The 20,135-nt window shown below is 37.6% G+C and overlaps 1 protein-coding gene across 2 annotated transcripts in view; it reads right to left on the reverse strand.

The window, feature by feature from the left end:
- KLHL20 (kelch like family member 20) overlaps positions 1 to 19,279 on the reverse strand; it is a 56,683-nt gene extending 37,404 nt beyond the window's left edge. The window contains exons 1-3 of one of the 2 annotated variants that reach the window (XM_039242367.1): positions 19,213 to 19,279; positions 17,121 to 17,184; positions 933 to 1,506 (exon numbers count right to left, since the gene is read on the reverse strand). In XM_039242367.1, coding sequence (XP_039098298.1) covers positions 933 to 1,506; positions 17,121 to 17,143 — 597 coding nt within the window. In that variant the 5' untranslated portion in view covers positions 17,144 to 17,184; positions 19,213 to 19,279. Of the gene's footprint in view, positions 1 to 932; positions 1,507 to 17,120; positions 17,185 to 18,353; positions 18,426 to 19,212 lie in introns of those variants that run through there. The other variant, XM_039242366.1, reaches the window with a different exon arrangement.
- Between the last annotated feature and the right edge of the window lie 856 nt (positions 19,280 to 20,135).

A 20,135-nucleotide genomic window follows, 5' to 3' on the forward strand; every position in this document is an offset into this window, starting at 1 on the left:
AATGTAAAAGGGACCATGTCTTTGCTTAAAGCCCTTTAATTGTTTTCTATTGCTCTTGAGATTACATTTCAAATTCTTCACATGGTCTATTAACTCCAGTGTGATCAGGCTCTGGTCCTTCTGTAAAATCGTTATGTAATGTCCTAATGTCCTCCCTTTTGTGCTCTGGGTCTCACTAGGTTTCTTTCAGTCTCTCAACCTAGTTATGATTTTTATGTCTCAGAATTTGGCTTGATCTGTTCCAGAACAAAAGTTAAACCTCTCTGTAAAATACTGTTAAATCAGAGTTTGACAGTATAGGCTTCTTTGTAGCACCTATTATTATTAATTATTTATGTAATTATGCATCAATAGCTATCCTCTCTGCTATATTATAACCTCCATGAGAACAGGCATTCTGGGCATCTTGTTCACTACTACATGTAGACTTTTCTCTCCAAGCACAGTGGCTGAACATAGCAGCTTTACAAATATTTATTAAATAAATGAAAAATAACAGATTTAATAAATATTCTTTTGATACACATCTAATTTCATTTTTTCTGATTGTTAGTTCTCTAAATAACTGCTAATTTATAATTTATTCTGCTGAATAATCCATACAATCAGAAAGGAAATGAGTGATGCAAATGAGGGACATTAGGTATCTTATCAGACACAGATTTCCAATGAATTAATAAACTCTATTCTGACTTATAACTAGTTTATGAATATGGCTAGGGAGAATCAAATCCCTAAACTTTAACTTTTGTTGACAGAACTTAAAATTGGCCTGTAAATAAAAATCAGGCTGAGAATTGATAATAACTTATTTCTTTGATATTAAAAGTTAGAATCGGCAGTAAATGCCCAAACAGGTGCATGTTAGTTAGCAGAACGTGAACTCTGACAAATACATTATGAACACATTCAAACCACCATGTATAACTCACCTCTTGAAAGTTATGTTGAGTGAACTTGTCTGCTATCCTTAGCAACTCACGACATGAATGTGTGTCAGCAAAAGCCCGAATGCCCAGGCAATTAGAAGGATCTAATTGTCTTTTTAAGAATTCACAGCAGGCTTCCTGGATTTCTGCCAGCTGGAGGAGACAAGCCGCTGGCAGAAGGGTCTGAACATTGCCCTCTTCCACAGTTATCTGGGAGGTGTACGCAAAGTCAATCAGTAGCTCCATAGCCCTCTCATCTATGTCTCGGATCACTACTTCTGTCTGACGGCTCTCTGCCAATTCTCCTGTAAACATAGCTCGGAAGTAGGGACTACAGGCTGACAAAATGACTCGATGGGCATATATCTTCTTAGCGCCCACAACTAGCACCACATCGCATAGCTCCCGGTGCTTTCTCAGAAGGTTTATCACTTCCAAGGTCTGTCGAGGGTGCTTGTCTGAGATATAGGGCATGCGGGCAGGTTGGGGAACCCCTTCTGGCAGTTTATTGGGGTCTCCAAGGGTGCAGCGGCTTGTTACATCCATTCCAGTCTCTCCTGGTCGAATGTTGGTACACCTACAGGAATGGGGGAAGGAGGGGAGAAGAGATGATGGCAACATTATTAGAAACTCACTCTCACCATAAAGTGTTCAGAAGCCAAGAGATAAGGAAACCTGCAGGTAATCAAAAGGGAAAACTAAGCTCCCAGAGGGATTCCTTTCTAAGAACACTGGAACTCATAAACTGCCTGAAAGTCTTCCGAAGAACAAAGAGTATTAATGCCAAATCAGAGCACTTTCACTATTCACTCCCATAAAATAAAAGACAATTCCTTTTCCATCTCGGAAGTACTCAACTAGACTGTCTTGGGCCACATCTTTTACAAACTACCTGCAATACATTAATAAAAATTTATGAAAAACATTTGTAAATTATTCTCTCTTTGCACAAAACAGACCTATGGACTTAAATTTCTTAATCTGGCTTAACCAAAATGTTGGTATTTCTTCTTTTTCTAGAACTCAGAAATGTTTATATCTCATTATAATGGAAAATATTTTAGATTTCTCTCAGGTTCAGCACAAAGCTATAAAATATAGCTCATGCTGCATGAAAAAAACAGAAAAAGGAGGCCAGGTACAGCCCCTCTGGAAAACAGTGTGGAAGTTCCTCAGGAAACTAACAATAGAACTCCACTATGACCCAGGAATAGCACTGCTAGGAATTTACCCAAGGGATACAGAAATGCTGAAGCATAGGAGCACATGTACCCCAATGTTCATAGCAGCACTCTCCACAATAGCTAAAACATGGAAAGTGCCTAAGTGTCCTTCAATGGACGAATGGATCAAGAAGATGTGGTTTATCTATACCATGGAATACTACATGGCAATGAGAAACAATGAAATCTGGCCATGTGTAGCAACATGGATGGACCTTGAGGGTGTTATGCTGAGTGAAATAAGTAAGGCAGAGAAGGACAAATATCATATGTTTGCACGTATAGGAGGATTAGGAGGAACTTAACTGAGGAACAAGAGGGAGAAGAAGGGGGGAAATGGTGGGGGAAAGGGAGAGAGGCAAACCATGAGAGACTCTTGAATGCTGACAAAAACTGAGGACTGATGGATGTGGGGGGGAGGGAGGGATGGGCATGGAGGAGGACACTTTGGGGATGAGCACTGAGTGTTATGTAGAAACGAATTTGACAATAAACTATTTGTAAAAAAAAAAAAAAAAAAAAAAAAAAAGGAGGCCAGGGCCCCTAAAATTAACTTTATATGTAGTTATATATTATACTCTGTATAATATTCCATATGTATATATTCCCTGTATTTCCTTTATTCTAACATGCATAGTTTTCAAAGTTTATACAGGCAATCACAATGGTTCCAAGTAAAAAACAAACTAAACTAAAAAAAAAAATCCTAAGCACAGGTTACAAAAACTAATGTTAACGGAATGCTACAGATAATTGCCGATGGCCAGACATTCTTTCGTCTGTGAATGAGAGGAAAGCTTATGGATAAATACATGCTAGACTGTCAGTTAATAAAAGCTTCACAAACATTTAATGCAATATTTATACTACTAAGAAGTTATTAAATGAACCATGTGCCTTATAAGTGAGGAAATATAGTAAATAACTATGTAGTGAATCACATTAGTTTGTTCCTAAAAAGGGAAAGAATCAAACCAAATACTTTAGAAGCCATTCACAGGGAGACATGAGTTAAAATTCTCTCCTTTGTGTAAGTTCAACCATAGATGCCTCAAAAATATTTTAAAATATCTTAAATTAAGATTTCTTTTATTTTTCCCCTCAAGCCTAACAGCTCTGACAGCTGGTTACTAAGTCCACTCTGTACTAGCAGCATAAAGTTTCATACACTGTAGAATAGATGGGCCTGGGTTGAAATGCTAGCACTGATGATTACTGGGAAAGTTGCTTATCTTCTCTAATCCTCAGCCTCTTTAGCTGTAAAATGGATAAGTATCTATTCCATATTGGCAAAGATTAAACGAGATAATGCACATAAAAACTTCCAGTTCAGGGCTTGCTACATTTTAAATTGAAGTTATTGTAGTTATAGAACTATTACTTTCCTTTCAGATGAGGTCGCTATGCTTATCCATATTAGAAATCAAGTCTGAGTTGATATGCTTCAATTAATATTTAAATAAATTTTAAATTAATAACCCAGCAAGTCTGGATTGAAGTTTATCTTTACTTAGAAATCTTTTCTTCACAGTTTATGAACATTCAAGTGGGAAAGAAGATGGGAGGTAAAATTGTATAAAGATTTTGTTTGACTAATTTGGAGATAGAGATATTAAATCTGACAATAAGCCTCATTTGCTTAAAAGTACTATATATTTCTAACTGTTCCCAACATATCAATCAGAATCAAGGAAGGTTTAGTGTGGTTACAAAAGAAATATATACGCCCATAAATAAACATTCCCCACTTTACAAATGAATAGTTTTCTCAACATTTAATTTTATGTTAACTATTTGGAGGCTTGTATTTTTCTATAGTAAGAGTGCTGTAAATGGGGGCTAGGTTTAGTTGTAAAATCAAGTTAGTATGTCACAAGCAGCATAAAAAAATGGAATGTAAGAAAAAATATTGGCATACATTCCCTTTAGTTCACTGTTTCAAGTATGTGTTGTATATACACACAAATTCATATATATCTGTATAACTGGTCTCTTTGTAAGCTGTAATAGCAATAAATTTAAAAGCCACTGACATAGAGTTCTGACCTGAATTTTGAAGTCTGAAGACACAAAGGCCAAGAGGTACAAGGAGAAGGAAAACAGCATCTCTCATTTTGGGACTGATTCAGAGTTTATTGTGGCTATTGTTTTTGGTGGCTTTTGGGTGGCGTGATGGCTGGAGCTCGGGGAGCTACTCTTACACACAGACTTTGGAAGTCTAGAAGTTGGGCATTTCCTGTATATTTAAGTAGGTGTTAACCTAAATGTGCTAAAGGACACACTCTTGGGGCGCCTGGGTTGGCTCAGTCGGTTGAGCGTCCGACTTCAGCTCAGGTCATGATCTCACAGTTCGTGGGTTCGAGCCCCGCATCAGGCTTTGTACTGACAGCTAGCTCAGAGCCTGGAGCCTGCTTTAAATTCTGTGTTTCCCTCTCTCTCTGACCCTCCCCTGCTCACACTGTCTCTCTCTTTCTCAGAAATAAATAAAACATTGTAAAAATGTTTAAAGGACACACTCTTGAGAGGCTGTAATAATTACTTTCCTTTAAAAAGGGATCTGGAAAAAACAAAGGTGACAGCTCTGTAAATTTCTCAAGTTTGATATAAATAACATCATAAGATCAGGGTATATATGTGTTAATAAATTTTACATGTTAATGTTCTCCAGAAATCTTTAAATATGAAAACCAACCTTGCTTGCTTGGCATAATTTGTAACCTAGCTTGAAGAATGGAGATTGAGATTTGAAACAGAATCATCATCAGATCATCTAGCATAATATCCTCCTTTAACAGATGGAGAAACTGATTTGGTTAGGTGACTTGTTCTAAATCAGGAATCTTTCTTTCAGCAGCAGAGCAGGTCTCCTGATGCTTTTGGATAAACTACAAGTGTCTCCTAGAGCACTGTAAATATTTAATAATGGTGACTGATATGAATGCTAGGTTGGGGAAAGAACAGAGTTGTAGAATTATTTAACAATTCAAAATAAGATTTTCAGGTTTTTTTCCTTATGGATATCAAAATTTCTATACAACACTTTTTTAAAGCACAGAAAGCTACAGTAAATGCAGATTATTTTGGTCTAGTCATCATGAAGAACTTCACAGTGGACTATGAGAAGAAGAGTCAAGTAACTTGGTAGAAGGACAACAAAATGAATGTCAGGCTTATGGAAAATCGCATAACAAAATCGAACCTAAGTCTTTTCTTTTCCAGCTAAAAAAACACTGGAATGGTCTAAACATTTTCAGAATTATTTCTAAACATTTCTAAAATAGTCAAATGTTCATTACCTTTTAAAAAGCTATTCCATATAATACATAAGAGAAGCAAGTTTATACATTATGTTCACATTTCATATGTAGAAATTGAGGTGTTAACTTCCTAGGTAAATGCCAACAAACTTAAATTGACAAATAACTGTAATGAAGATACTCAGATTTTCATAATTATCACACTGTATCTACCAACATAAAGAAAATCTATGCTCTTCTAAGTTGTTAATTATTCTTTTAACAAATATTTACAAATTGCATATAATTTACAAAGCATTTTGTTTGAACTGAGAAAAAAATCAAAGGAATATAAAGAGGTAATCAGGGAATCTATCTAGAAGAGGGGATACATGAATAACCAGAGAAAGGGCAATCAGGATACAAACTGGTCAGAAAGGCAAAAATCAGTAAAGTATTTGTGTATACTGGAAAGATCTTAGATCTGATTAGCATAAGCTACAAGGTTACATCAAGGGTATTTTTGTCGTGAAGTAGGAATATTACACTGGGTTATTCTAGAACTTAGGTGAAATATCCTTTACCTGTGGCCCAGATCATTATATTTCTGTCTCTGATTCTATACTCACTAAACAGTTGTCTCATGAATAATTCTTCCAGAGATATCATGTTATTTAAAAGGGGGTAGGTGACTCCAACATTATCACTGAGTTTTTGGTCAGCCTCACGGGAGTCTCACAGACTTAATCATCTATATTGAGATAGTCTAACATCTGGCCTGCAGGGGACAGTATCAGTTTACTACCCCTAAAGTTGTAGAGCTGACAGGAACTACTATATAATAAAACACCTGTGTTGAAAGAGTCCCCTGGGAAGGAGAGGCTAGATAAGGACATTTTTGGGAAGAAGAAACTACACTTACATTACAAAGGCACAACCTGAAAACAAAGAACATAGTTTTTCCTTTCTCCAACAGCAACCTGTTTTTCCAAAGTACTTATAAATTCAATCTTTCTATGCTTGGCCTTAGCCCATGAGTGATTCTGTATTCTAGAACACAAACTGTTCATAATTCCCGACATCTGGCAGAAACAGCACCACTTATGCTTGACAATTTACAGACTGAAAAAAGCTGAGCAGTTAAAGGATCATTTTTACCACCCACATAAACAATCAAGGAAGCTTTTAACCACAATGCTTAATGATGCCCTGTACACAGTAGATGCTGAAAGAATAAATCACATGGTTAACAGTGGCACAATCAAGCTTCTTTTAAAAAGAACCAACATTAAAGACAAGATAAATTCAAAAAATTCCTCTTTTAATATTGACATTGCATGTTGAAATGAAAACATTTTTGTTATAACCATAATTATGTACATAGAGATAGTACTGTTGAACTATAAACAATATTTTATTTCACCTACGTACAATATGGAAACCAATTTCTACATATCTGCCTTTTCATTTAAAAGTATACCAAAGCAAAAATACTGTGCTGTTTTTATTGTATTAGTATAGATTCAGACTTTTATTTTTTATTTTTTTTTTTAATGTTTATTTATTTTTGAGACAGAGCACAAGCAGGGGAGAGGCAGAGAGAGAGGGAGACATAGAATTAGAAGCAGGTTCTAGGCTCTGAGCTGTCAGCACAGAGCCCAATGCAGGGCTTGAAGCACAGACTGTGAGATCATGACCTGAGCCGAAGTCAGACGTTTAACCGACTGAGCCACCCAGGCGTCTCCAGATTCTGACTTTTAATAATGGGTAATTTATATGAGCAGTGGGTGTTGTATGTAAGGGATGAACCACGGGAATCTACCCCCAAAACCAAGAGAACACTGTACACATTATATGTTCGCCAACTTGATAATAAATTATATTTTAAAAACGGGTAATTTCCATACTTTTATCAGTGGTCTGGTTTGCAAACTTGCTAAGAATTCCCTTAAATGTGGTCATTCTCTAAAGGTCTGTCCTCTCTGCTCCCTATACACATTCTTAGAGGAGCTCATCTAATCTCATGGTTCCCATCATCCATATGTGAATGGCTAAAAGAGCCTATTTCCTGCCTGAATAAATTCTGAATTTGGATCCATATGAATGTCTTGTATCACACAAATGAAAATATCTCAACGATATATTTAAACTGATTCCTTGATTCTCTTCCCTCCCCCATGTCTCTCTTCTAGCCTTCCCCAGATTTAAAAAAAAAAAAAAAAGCAATTTCAATCTTCCAGTTCCTCAGGCCAAAAATCTTGGAGCCTCTTCCCCTCAAACTCAATCCATCAGCAAATCCTTCATCTAGCTCCAAATAATACCTAGACTTCAACCACTTCTCTACATCTTCTCCAGCCCCACCCTAATTCAGGTTATTCTCACTCTTTATTAAAAATATTTTAATAGTCTCATAAAGTCTTCTTGCTTTCACGTTTGCCAATTTATATTCTCTTCTCTTAACAACCTAAGTGATCCTTTAGAAGAGTCAGATTATACCACTCCTCTGCTCAAATTGCTTTAAACATTCATAGTCAAAAACAAAGCATATAAGGTTTACCAGCTTCTACATGATTCTTCCCCTGGCTCACTCTCTGAATTCATCTACTGCTTTCCTCTTGCCCACTGTTCTCTGGTCACACAGACTTCCTTGATATTTTCTGGGACATGCTAAGACATCTCTGTTTCAGAGCATTATTCCTTCTTCCTGAAAGTTTCTTCTCCCAAATACTTATGGAGCTCACATAGTCATTTCTTTCATATCTCTGCTCAAATGTCAACTTATCACACCCCTGTAGGGGTCAAGGCAGGCCAGCTCAAGATGAGTCACTTGGCATGAGCATTATTTTGAGTTAAAAGGAATCCTGGGTCACCTGGGGGCTCAGTTAGTTAAGCACCCAACTGTTGGTTTTGGCTCAGGTCATGATCTCAGTTCGTGAGTTCAAGCCCCACATCAAGGCACTGCACATGGAGCCTACTTGGGATTGATTCTGTCTCCCTCTCTCTGCCCCTCCCCTGTTCTCTCTTTCAGAAGCAAATAAGCTTAAAAAACATATAAAAAAGTAAATAAAAGCAATCTAAACCCAGTAATTTCAGAAAAAGCTCTTCACCTTTCCTTCAACTGTTGGCTTTACCAGGAAGAGAGCTATTATCAGAAATTTCTCTTTATCTAAGAAACTAATCTGCATAATAGGGTACCTTTGTTTTCCAAACATCTTTCCCTTCTGCTAATGGTCTTTCTCCCCCTTTGTAACCTCAGTCCAATACTCCCTGCCTTAGCTCATATAAGCATCATGTTGTCTGACTGTCTTTGGAATTTCTGTCTCTGTGGGTTCCCTCTACAAACTACTGAATTTGATTTCCTCATTGTCTCATTGTTAATTTGATTCTAAGTCCAGCCTGAAGGACCTCAAAGCAAAAAGGAAATTCCTCCTTCCAACACCACCTTATATGAAATTGCATCTATTTCTACCACTCTATACCCTTTAATTTTTCTTCATAAATATATTACCTCCTGACATAACATACTGGCTTTATCACCTAAGTAGAATATAGTACAATGAGAACAACAGCCTTCTTTCCTTTTGCTCACTGCGATATCCCAATACCTAGGTCTAGTGTCTATTAAATTGTTGCTAAATGAATTCAACTTTTCTTTCTGCCAAAATAAACTATACCCTCTGAACTCTTGTCTGACTTTCTCGAAACCAGGTTTGGAGCCAGGCAAACTTGTAGCCAGGTTCAAACCTTACCTCCGTCACTTATTAGGTATAATCTTGGGCAAATTGCTTAACTTCCTGATCCTCAAGTTCACTATTTGTAACAAAGAGTGACAGTGTTGGTATTTGTCTGAATGTAGGTCCTCTGACTTCAAATCCATGCCAACCTATCTTAAGCAACTGGATTGAGTGTTTGAAACAGAAATGACTCTGGTAATCTGATTAATGTGGTTGTCATTCTTAGATGGGAGAAAAAAGCAAGCATATTGCCACATGGCTGGACCAGGCTGCCCTTCTGGAAGAATGAGATGGAATGACAACAGGAATTACTGGTAGGCTGAGACAATAAATAATTTTAAATGTTCTGAGAGGCTGTATTTAATTCTAGCAATTTAGTTCTAGAAGCTATATTTAATGCTATACACTAAGTTATTTCTCCTACAGTTCTGCTATATGTTTCTGTAAATTTGTACTTTTAAACTTCGAAGTGCACATCCTCCATTACTCTCATTACAACCAGGATTCTACTGGCAGAAAAGTGAGTTTTTTGGTACATTTTTTCTGGGAACCTTTTGAAGGGAAGTTATAATAAGGGTCCTAGAAATAGCATGTGTTCACACCTTGTCACATCATATTCTCAACTTCTTTGTTTGCAGTCTGATGAAATAAATACTCTAAGGACTTGGGGGGTGGGATGGTAAAGTGAGGTGTGAATTGCTCCCCAGGACAGAACCCTAAGAAGTTTTAATTAAACATCGAGACAGCAAGCTTTACTGTCCAAGTAAAAAATCATCTAGAAAAACTAGAAGATCTAAATTATTTGCTTTGTCAATCTGTGGCTTTTTACTCCAATACTGAACTAATAACATTACAAATAAACACCAAAAAACTGAACTCAACATTTTTATGAACTTAATTTGCAAGATTAATCTATATGTATTTTAAGATTTAAGGAGGCAAGTGAAAGCATTATTATGGACTCTATCCACATGTAACAAAGAAGACCAAACAGAGCTTTGCCTTCTCCCAAACTCTGTCAATTCTGGGAAAGAATCAGTCTTTCTAAAACCAAAGGGTATAAAATCTGCTAATAATAACTTTAGCAAATTTTTTATTCCTTTAGCACTGATAAAAAACATAACTTAAAAATAAATTCTATTAATATCATATTTTACCATCAACTCTCTCAAACTTTAACACAACCTTGATTTTGTTCCTTTACTAGCCATGTGCTTCAGAGGAAGATGACCAGGTTTTTGAAGATGAATCCTGACTTCTCTCAAATCAATTAGCTGATGGCATTCTCTTACCTAAGCTGGTCATCAAACTATAGGAACAGAATTATATTCCATGATTTAGGGAGTTTCTTCTTAACAAGGAAGAATGTAGCATTCTACACTGGTAGGTGGTAGTCTGATGGGGGATCAATTTTAGGTTAGGATGAAACTGATGCTGCACAAGTTACGCTGGAGAGACACGGAGAACTTGGGTCCAAGAGGATATTACCAAGCCACTGCACTAACCAATCTTGGAGCCCACCCTACCTCTGGCCTTCTTGTTATGTAAACAAAAGACTTGTTATGTAAATAAATGTTGACTGTGTTAGTCTGGGCCAGGACTTTCACCCCAAAACATTCTGATACCAAAAACATGGTAGTTGAAATGGGAAACAGTAAAATCAGCCACACATTCTAAATTTACTAACCAACTTGAATTTAGAAATTTACTCTTGCTTTGACTAGTCAACTACTCTTTTTTTAAAATATTTTTTTAAATGTTTATTTATTTTGACTTCAGAGACACAGCATAAGTGTGAGAGGGGCAGAGAGAGAGAGGGAGAGAGTGAATCTGAAGCAGAACTTCATGGGGCTTGATCTCAAAAACTGGGAGACCATTACCTGAGCTGAAATCAAGAGTCAGACACTTAACCACCCAGGCCACCCCCAACTACTCTTGTATACAGAGGGTTTTCCCCCATTATTGTCACATTTTCTAAACACGGTATTGATAGATTTAAGATTATGATCTGAATGTGTGGCTTTTCTTTCAAATGAAATGAAAATTAGAGAAGACAAGATACTGTTCTTTACTGAATGCTCAATTCCCACTAGGCTGTTATATTAACTTTTCAAATATTGGGTTTCTCTGACACCAGATATATGAAGGTACTTACTAAAAATGCAGGTTCCTGAGGTGCTAGAGAATCAGAATCTCTGGTGGTATGACTCTAGGATCTGTATTTAGCAAGCAGGTAATTTTAATACACATTAAAGTTTGACTAAAAAACTGACTTAATAAAATCTGACTAATAAAGTAAAATCTTTTTCAGTGGAAATCAGTTTTTACAGAAAGAATACATTGACCTAAGTTGAAGGGAAATAACAGAGTGGAGAAAGCAATAATTCAAAATGCAGCTATAAATATAGGAAAAAGAAAAGTAAAACCATCATTGTCAAACATAAAAAATTAAACATGAAGGATTCATTTACCGAAATGTCAATAAATCTATACAATTCTGTAAGGCAAGCATCAGATATTATAGAATCAGTTTAAGAAACTATAATTACTACATTTGAATCTCTACATATGGTGAGAAGAAAAAAACTGCTATTAGAAATTTTCAATTACTGTTATTTTACATTCTGGGGAAAGGAACAGCATTTATTTCAGAGACAGATGGTGCTTTTGAGAAAACAAGTATTTAGGCCGTTTAATTATAAAAGGCAAGGGGAGGGCCCCCTAGAACGATAAAGACCATCAGAAGGGTTTTACCTACAGGGTTTGGTTTGGTTTGGTTTGGTTTGAGATTGAAATTGAAATTGCATTTGAGTATCATTAGGAGGGCTTGTACTCTTCGTTTACCACAGCCCCCACCGCTCTGTCTTACGTGAAGCCGTGCCACACATTTATATGAACTATCTAAAGACAAAAGCTTTTGTTTTTTAACCTATTCTACTAGAGATATCAGGATTGTGATAAAGAGAATAAGCTTCTCAGTAGAATAATTTGGAATTTATTTAGAATAATAATTTAGAAGAGGGGCGCCTGGGTGGCTTAGTCGGTTAAGCGTCCGACTTTCGCTCAGGTCATGATCTCGCGGTTCGTGGGTTCGAGCCCCGAGTAGGGCTCTGTGCTGACTGCCAGCTCAGAGCCTGGAGCCTGTTTCAGTCTGTGACTCCCTCTCTCTCTGACCCTCCCCTGCTCACGCTGTCTCTCTCTCTCTCCTAGAAATAAATAAAACATTAAAAAAATTAAAAAAAATAATTTAGAAGAAAGGAGATTATAACAGAGGGGAAAGGTAAGGAGGACTGATAAAAATGGTGGCAGGTAAAGAAAGAGAAGATGGGTATGGAGTATTTCTAAAATGAAGCTTGTCTGTGACAAGAAGAGACACAGAATAACAACATGTCCGCTTAAAGTGGAAGAAGACTGGAAAATGATAGTATCTCATTTTGAAGAATGAGAAAGAGGGAGCAATTTAAAAAAATAATAGAGAAAGAATACATGAGGCGAGATCCTTGAAGAGGAGGAGTATACAGAACCAAAGTGCAGAGGAAAGACTCTTTAACAAAAGGTAGAAGGACTTATGTAAGAGATTAGAGGAAGGGAGTGTGGTGGCAGAGATAATGAGGAAACAGATACATTCATTTTGTGGTAAGGAGGCATCAGGAGCTTGGGATGGTCTCTATTTTTTCTGTGAAGTTGGGCGAGCAGGCCATTGCAGCCAGTGGGAAGGGTAGTGATAGGGTCAAGAGGATGAATGAAGGTGCGACACAACTGCTGCGGGGAATGAGTGAGCATTAACTAGGGGCCCACAGAATTACTGTTGGATAACACTGTTGGCTCAAATAGTAGATTTTTTAATTCTTTATTTTTTATTTATCATTCTGAGAGACAGAGGAGAGAGACAGGGAGAGACGGGGAGAGAATACCAAGGAGGCTCTTCACTGTCAGGGCGGGGCCTGATGCAGGGCTCAGTCCCATAAATTGTGAGATCATGACCTGAGCTGAAATCAAGAGTTGGATGCTTAACTGACTGAGCCACCCAGGTGCCCCTGGCTCACACAGTATTAAAGATTCTGATTAGAGTAGCACAAATTCCCCATGGCTTCTTTTATCTAGCAGAAATCAACAGTCCAAAGCAGGGAATATAAATGCTTACATTAATCAAGAGTCGGGAAATGCCACAGACAATCTAAGGGAGTTGAGTGATGGCTAGAAAATGATTGAACACACTCAAAAAGAGAGAAAACTACAGATAGGAGTGTACAAATCCTTAAAACAGAAATAATATTGCAAAGTGCCAGCTGTGTTTACAAGGAGGGCACCCACTGGCACTATATTCCATACCTGATTCCATACCATAAAGCCAGGCTGGTAACCCCTTAATCTGAAAACAGGTCATAAATACTTTAGCCCTAAAATACCTCCTCACTGCTTACTAGATGAAACGATTGTCAGTGTTGGATGTCTTGGTCCAGCCATCAAGGCATGAAGGAGGAAGAGCATGTGAACAAGCTAGCCAAAGTTTTGTCAGGACAGCAAAAGCCTTGCTAGGATACCTCGTAGCAGCTTCTGCTGACATTTCATTGGCAGCGCTGTGTTATACAGCCATCTCAAATGCAAAGAAGATAATACCAAGCATAACATTTCATTTTCTTGTTTCCACATAGTAAAGGAAAGAAAGAAGAGGTGTTCAGCAAGCTACCCTACGGTGCCTGTCACACCAAGGAAAAGTCAAATCAAGCAGGTACCTTTTATACTACTATTTTTAAATAACATTTTAGATGGATTAAAATAAACAGGAAATTCTAAAGATATGAGATGGGATTTCTGTTGTTGCTTGAAGCAAGGAGAAGCTCATCTGATCTTCACCATGAGTGAAAATTATCAATAAAAACTCTAGATACAATTAAATAAAACAGGACTCACACAATCTAAAGCTTCTTAATGCATTTTAGAATCTTTACTGGCATTTTTTCTTAGGCCTCACCTTCAACACCCCTGGTACACCCTGAGGTTCTGTCCTTGGCATCCCCCTTTTCTGTTCTACCCTCATTCATGCCTACAACTTCAAGAACATTCTGTGGGCTGATGATGCACAATTGTTTTTTGCATCTCTTCTGCTCTTGTGTCCCAAGCCCATCCTCCAGTTACATGCTGGCTATCTCTATTTGGCAATTTCCTAGACATAACAATCTTAAAACATATGAAAGAGAAACTATTCCTGGCTTATGGAAACATGTTCATGCCTCTGCCTGTATTTTTGATCCCATCATGGCAGCACCTGGTTTCACAAGCTGAAGTCCTTGGAGTCTTTAAACTGCTACCTTTTCCTTACTCTATATTCACCAAATCCTTTTGATGCTACTATTAAGCAAAGTCTTAATTCCATCCTCTTCTCTCAATCTTCACTGCCATAGATTCTACTTTTTGGGGGGTGGGGAGCACAGATGTTCCTTCTGTTTACGGTGTCTTTAACTAACTTCCTTCTTTAAATTGTTATCTTTTAAAGTAAAGAATGTACTTTGCCCCTTCCCTGTTCACGCTTTCTCTCTCTCAAAAATAAATAAACATTAAAAAACAATTCTTTTAAAGAATAGTATCTTGGGAAACAGGCACGTTTTTGGTGAGACCAAGTTGGTATAATCTCTAAGGAAGGAAATTTGTCAATATCTACCAAAATTTAAAAACACAAATACTCTTTGGGCAATTCCTCATCTAAGAATTTATTCTATACATACATATTTGGGCAAAAACTACTGACAAGGATATTCACTGCAGACTGGTTGTAACAGCAAAATATTTGAAATAGCTTAAATGTCTCTGAAAAGACATGTTAATTACATGGCACTTACAGACAATGAAATACTATGTAACTATCAAAAAGAATAAGGTGGGCCTATATGTATTTGTCACAATCTACAAGATAATGTGTGAAGTGAAAAAAGATACAGAAGAATGTGCATGATATGCTGACATTCATGTTTTTAGAAAAGGAGAGATATTGTATATGCTTGTATATGCATTATGTCTACGAAAAATGAATAAGAAAATGTTTACAGTGGTTGCCTATAAAGAGGAGAACTGGGAGCTGGCATCAGCATTGGGAGACCTATTTTTCACTGACCATCTTATTGTATCTTTTAAATTTTGTATCTGTACACATAATGGCTAGTTAAATGAATTCAATGAAGCTTTACTAATAAGATGTCGATCAATTTCATAAAACTTTATAATTAAGCATTAAAATACCTTTAACAAAATCATTTTCAGCCTTTTCTTGTTCATATTTTTTGGCAGTTTGTGCACATGGAAAAAGTCTGCAGGTACTGTTTAGTCATTTAAATGATTATTCAGGAATTATATCAGGGATGCAAAGATATAGAAGACATGAGACTCAAAATTCTCTAGTAGGGAGAATAAACATGTATTCAAATAATCTTAATATAGTTACTTCTTATTCAAAGCTTCTCCAATAGCAGCTAAGTATAAAACCAACATCACTTCACAGAGAGTGCCTTTTGGGCTGTAGCAGTGAGAATAACAGCCCAACAAGGAAAGGTAAATAAAGGTCAAATTAAATCCAAGAACAATGGGTAGGCCAGGCTCTGGCCAGGTGATGGTGATGAAGAAAGAACTGTAGTTTAACAATTAATGGTACTAGAATTCTCACAACATGATTTTGAATAACTGGCAGGATTATATAATAAAGCAAGAAAAAAAACCAAGTAGGTATGAGTGATTAAGTGAATATTTTATATAGAAATTACTAATAAACCAAAGACATTCCCACGCTGTGCCTTCCCTTTTTAAAAAATAATAAGCTCTTATTTTAGCAATTACATAAGATATGACATTTATGGCAGGTGAAGAAGAGAAACAATGAGGAAGAGAAGCAATCAGTGGTTTTTGCAACCATGATAAAGGATATAGTGGTGACGCAATTAATATATGTTGTTAATATCTTCATGTACTCTGCAGTCAAATATTATTCCTACATGGAGTTAGATACAAATAAGATAACGACATTTGTTACATCCATATCTGGAGATCTCAAAGCATTTGAAAGCATTCATTAGTTCCCAATATCCTGGTCAAATACATTAGAAAAATAAATTGGGGCACAGAGAAAGTGAACAGTTCAAGGTCAATCAAAAAATCAGTAACAGATTTGGAAAATGATATATATTCTTGCTCCTGGTCCTGAGGCATAAGTCATAGCTCCATCATTTAATGTTTCTTCTCCTAAAATGTTTCTTCTCTTCTCTGGCTCTGCCAGAGCCAGTTCTCTTTGCTGCTAAATAACAAATGATTACATACAGTTCAATAAATGTGAAATGAGTTTAAGGAACAAAGAAAAAGAACTGGGCTGATTTTGTTTTGATAAGGATTCTAGGTCTATTTGTTAGAGAAGATTAAGAAAAAACATTACCAAATTTTAGAATTGGGAGGGCTTATGATTGTCTATATTATCTTACACTCTGTTCCATTCTTCTATGGGCTAAGTTATTATGTCCAATACCTTTTTCAGTACTTCAAGAATCTTTCCTGCAATGCAGCTATTTTAATTAACCGAACAAAGGTACTATTGATCATCAATAAAATAACCCAAACCATAATTAGGTATACAGTACACTGTATTACAAATTATATTTCTTCTGTGGCAACAGAACCTTCTACATTCTATAGAGAACTGAAGACTAATGAACCCAGAAAGTACCATATTACACTTAATGATTATCATAAATATAACCATGCAAGAAGGAAAATTTAAATGTTAACAACTACATGAAATTCATAACATTCTTTAGACATATAAGTACTATATTGGGCTCTTATTTAAAAGGTGATTAATTCTTTATAATACTTTTATTTATTTTAGAATAAGAATCATTAGTTCTAAGCAGAATTTGGTAAAGTCTGAAAACCCTTTAAAAAATTAAATGAAGTCCTGAATTATTATGCGTTGAATTTCAATCAGTGAAACTGAAAGTTTTCTTCCTAAAAGCCTACCTGCGCATTGGCTTTCCTTCCATGCACCATGAAAAGTACCCTTCACCACTCTCTAAAGCCGAACCTAAGACAACAGAAAAGCAGTAATTAATTTAAAAAAAAACAAAAACTATTTCTGATCTTTCCAGTTACAATCCCTATATAATCATTCGGTGATACAAAAATGTGTATCATATTATACCACGGGCTTTTTTAGTCTGCACAATCATAACCTCAATGCCTTTTTTTATAAAGGAATTTTTTTAATGTTTTATTTATTTCTAGAGGAGAGAGAGAGAGAGAGAGAGACAGCGTGAGCAGGGGAGGGTCAGAGAGAGGGAGTCACAGACTCTGAAACAGGCTCGAGGCTCTGAGCTGGCAGTCACCACAGAGCCCGACGCGGTGCTCGAACACACGAACCGCGAGATCATGACCTAGTGAAAGTCGGACGCTTAACCGACTAAGCCACCCAGGCGCCCCTATAACCTCAATACCTTTAAGATGACTATCCTCAGTCTGGATATAGACATGAAGGCTAAAACGATTACAAGGGAAAGTGAGGGAAAGTGCGCTATACAGTCCTGACTGCTAGGTTAGTCCTACCTCTCTTCAGAAAGTGCGTGAAGACATTTAACTTTTGACCTCACCATCACGTATGCCTACAGAACATATTTACCAGATACCCACAGAAGTACTAACAGGATAGACTAGGTAGGGAACGCGCGGGTTTAACAATAGATCTGAGGCTTTAACTTGTCCCGAAGTGACAGGAGCCGGAGGCGGCATTTGCTTTTAAAAACAAACGACTCCTTTTCCGACAGCCGGGCAGCACGAATGGGGCAGAGAAGCTCTGGTTCCAGACTTAACATTCTCCTTACAAGCCCTTCCCTCCGTGCCCGAAACAATGTCCACCACCCACTTGGCAAGCTCGGTAGGTCCCGAGGGTTAAATGGGACGCACAGTATCCATTTCCTTCCCCCGAATTCCAGCTCTTGTCCCGGTAAGCTGTGCAAGGTGAGAACCCCAGCATCTCCCAGGGCTCTCGGGTAGGGATGGCAGCCAGCTAGAAAGCAGTCTGGTGCCCCGCGAGGCCCAGCCCCAGCGCCCCAAAATCCCCTTTTCGGCGCCGACTGACAGGCGGCAGCCGAAGCACGGCCCCCTACCGCACCCGGCGGCTCAGCAACTTAGGACCAGATTTGCAAAGCAAGTTCTGGGCGCTGTCCACTGTCTCCTGCTCTAAGGCAGCTAACTTACCGGCTCTGTCACTTTCTTCTCCTCTGCCGCCGCCCCCTCTGCCTCCTCCGCCCGCCACCCCGCAGGATGCAGATCTTCAAACTATTTCCTCCCCACCCCTCTCTTCAATTCAGCAGCGGAAATGGTCCTGCTCCTAAAGCGTTCCCTCTGGAACTCATTTAGCTCGCCGAAAGGTTCCGGTGCGGCTCAGGAAGTAGCCGCGCCCATTGCTGGGGACTGGGATAACCTCAGACTGCCTGTCCTCTTATCCACTTCCTCCAGTCTTCAGGATGACCGCTTTGGAAGTTCACAGCTCATCTGACAGAATTTGAATACCGAAGCTCTCTTCTTTCTTCTTTGTTTTCCCCAATAGAAGGCAATAGAAAGATGAGTGCAGTCACAAAAAGTGAGGAATTTTTACTTATCTGTTGTTTGTAGGTCTCCTATTGCACAGTATAGGCACAATGTTGACCCTAATTGTGGAGTACATGATTGATGGGAGGGGCTGACATATATCTCTTAGGCGCCTACAATGTGCAAGCTGCTGAGGATACACAGCCAAATCAGAAATAGACCTGACCTTCCAGATTTCCCACAGTTTATCTTTCAAGATACCAGAGTTTTCTCCAAACACTTCCCCAAAGACAGATTAACAAGAGAAAAACAAAAAGTGTTTGTCCACTTTACCCAGACATTTCAAACACGTCTTCTGTGTGAAAAATTCCTTTTCAATTTGTACTTTGCCCGATTTTACCAGAGCATATAGCTATTTGATTTTTACTATATATTTAGAAACTATACAAGTGATAAGGTAGGGGATTCAATTTCAATAATATCAGTGAAAGACTGTTGCTGGTTTCCTCGTATCTTGTAGGCTTACCATGAATTTAACCAGATTTTCTTTAGTTGTTCTTCACATGGGATTGGCATGTTTTGTCCAGTTGTTTCTGAAAGGGAAAGAATATTTTGTTAATTAGGTTGTAGTGGGAAATGTCAGCCCTCCATACTTTGAAAACCTAGTCCTGTGACTGACTGACTTTGTGATCTTGGTCAAAGTTCTTAATCTTCTAAGCATTAGTTTTCTTTGTGTAGAAGGATAATAATGCCTCTTGTATAAAGTTGTTTTGAGAAATACATTATAAAGAAGATCATGTTGTGTGTCTGGCACTTAGTAGGCATTCAACAATTGCCAATTTTTTTTGCATGCAAAGTATGGTGCTAGGCTTTGGAAATACAATCATGAATGAGATAGACAACATTCTGAAGCTCATTTATGTTGTTATGGTGGTTGTTTTCCACTATGAGTAATTCATCTAAGCCATCTTCAGGCAATGCAATACTGACTAATCAGAAATCAGAGGAAATCTAATGGGGATTGTAGACTTCCTAGTAATTTTAGAAGAGATGCAGTAAGAGATAGCATCTTTTCTCTCTGGCAATTGTTGTGTCTGGATGTGACACCTGACACTACTGCAACTATTTTGCAACCATGAGAGAAGCCAGAGGAGAGTGAAGCTAGACAATAAGGATGGTAGAACATAGAGACTGAAAGAATTTGGATCCTTGAATGTCATTTTTAAACCACGCATCCTCCCTTTCCCAGAGACTGCCCCTGTTGTTGGATTTCTAGTTACGTGAGATAATAAAATTCATATTTTAAAGTGAGTTGGGGGTTTCTATTACCTGCAGCCAGAAGCATACTAATTCATATAAAAGGATATAGGCAATAAACAAGTAAATAAGCAAAATAATTCCAGTCAGTGGTAAATGCTATTGAGGGAGAAGATAAACAGGGTGATGTTA

The sequence above is a fragment of the Hyaena hyaena genome, unplaced genomic scaffold (assembly GCF_003009895.1).
Source record: "Hyaena hyaena isolate Hyena2069 unplaced genomic scaffold, ASM300989v1 scaffold_209, whole genome shotgun sequence".
Classification (NCBI taxonomy): Eukaryota; Metazoa; Chordata; class Mammalia; order Carnivora; family Hyaenidae; genus Hyaena; species Hyaena hyaena.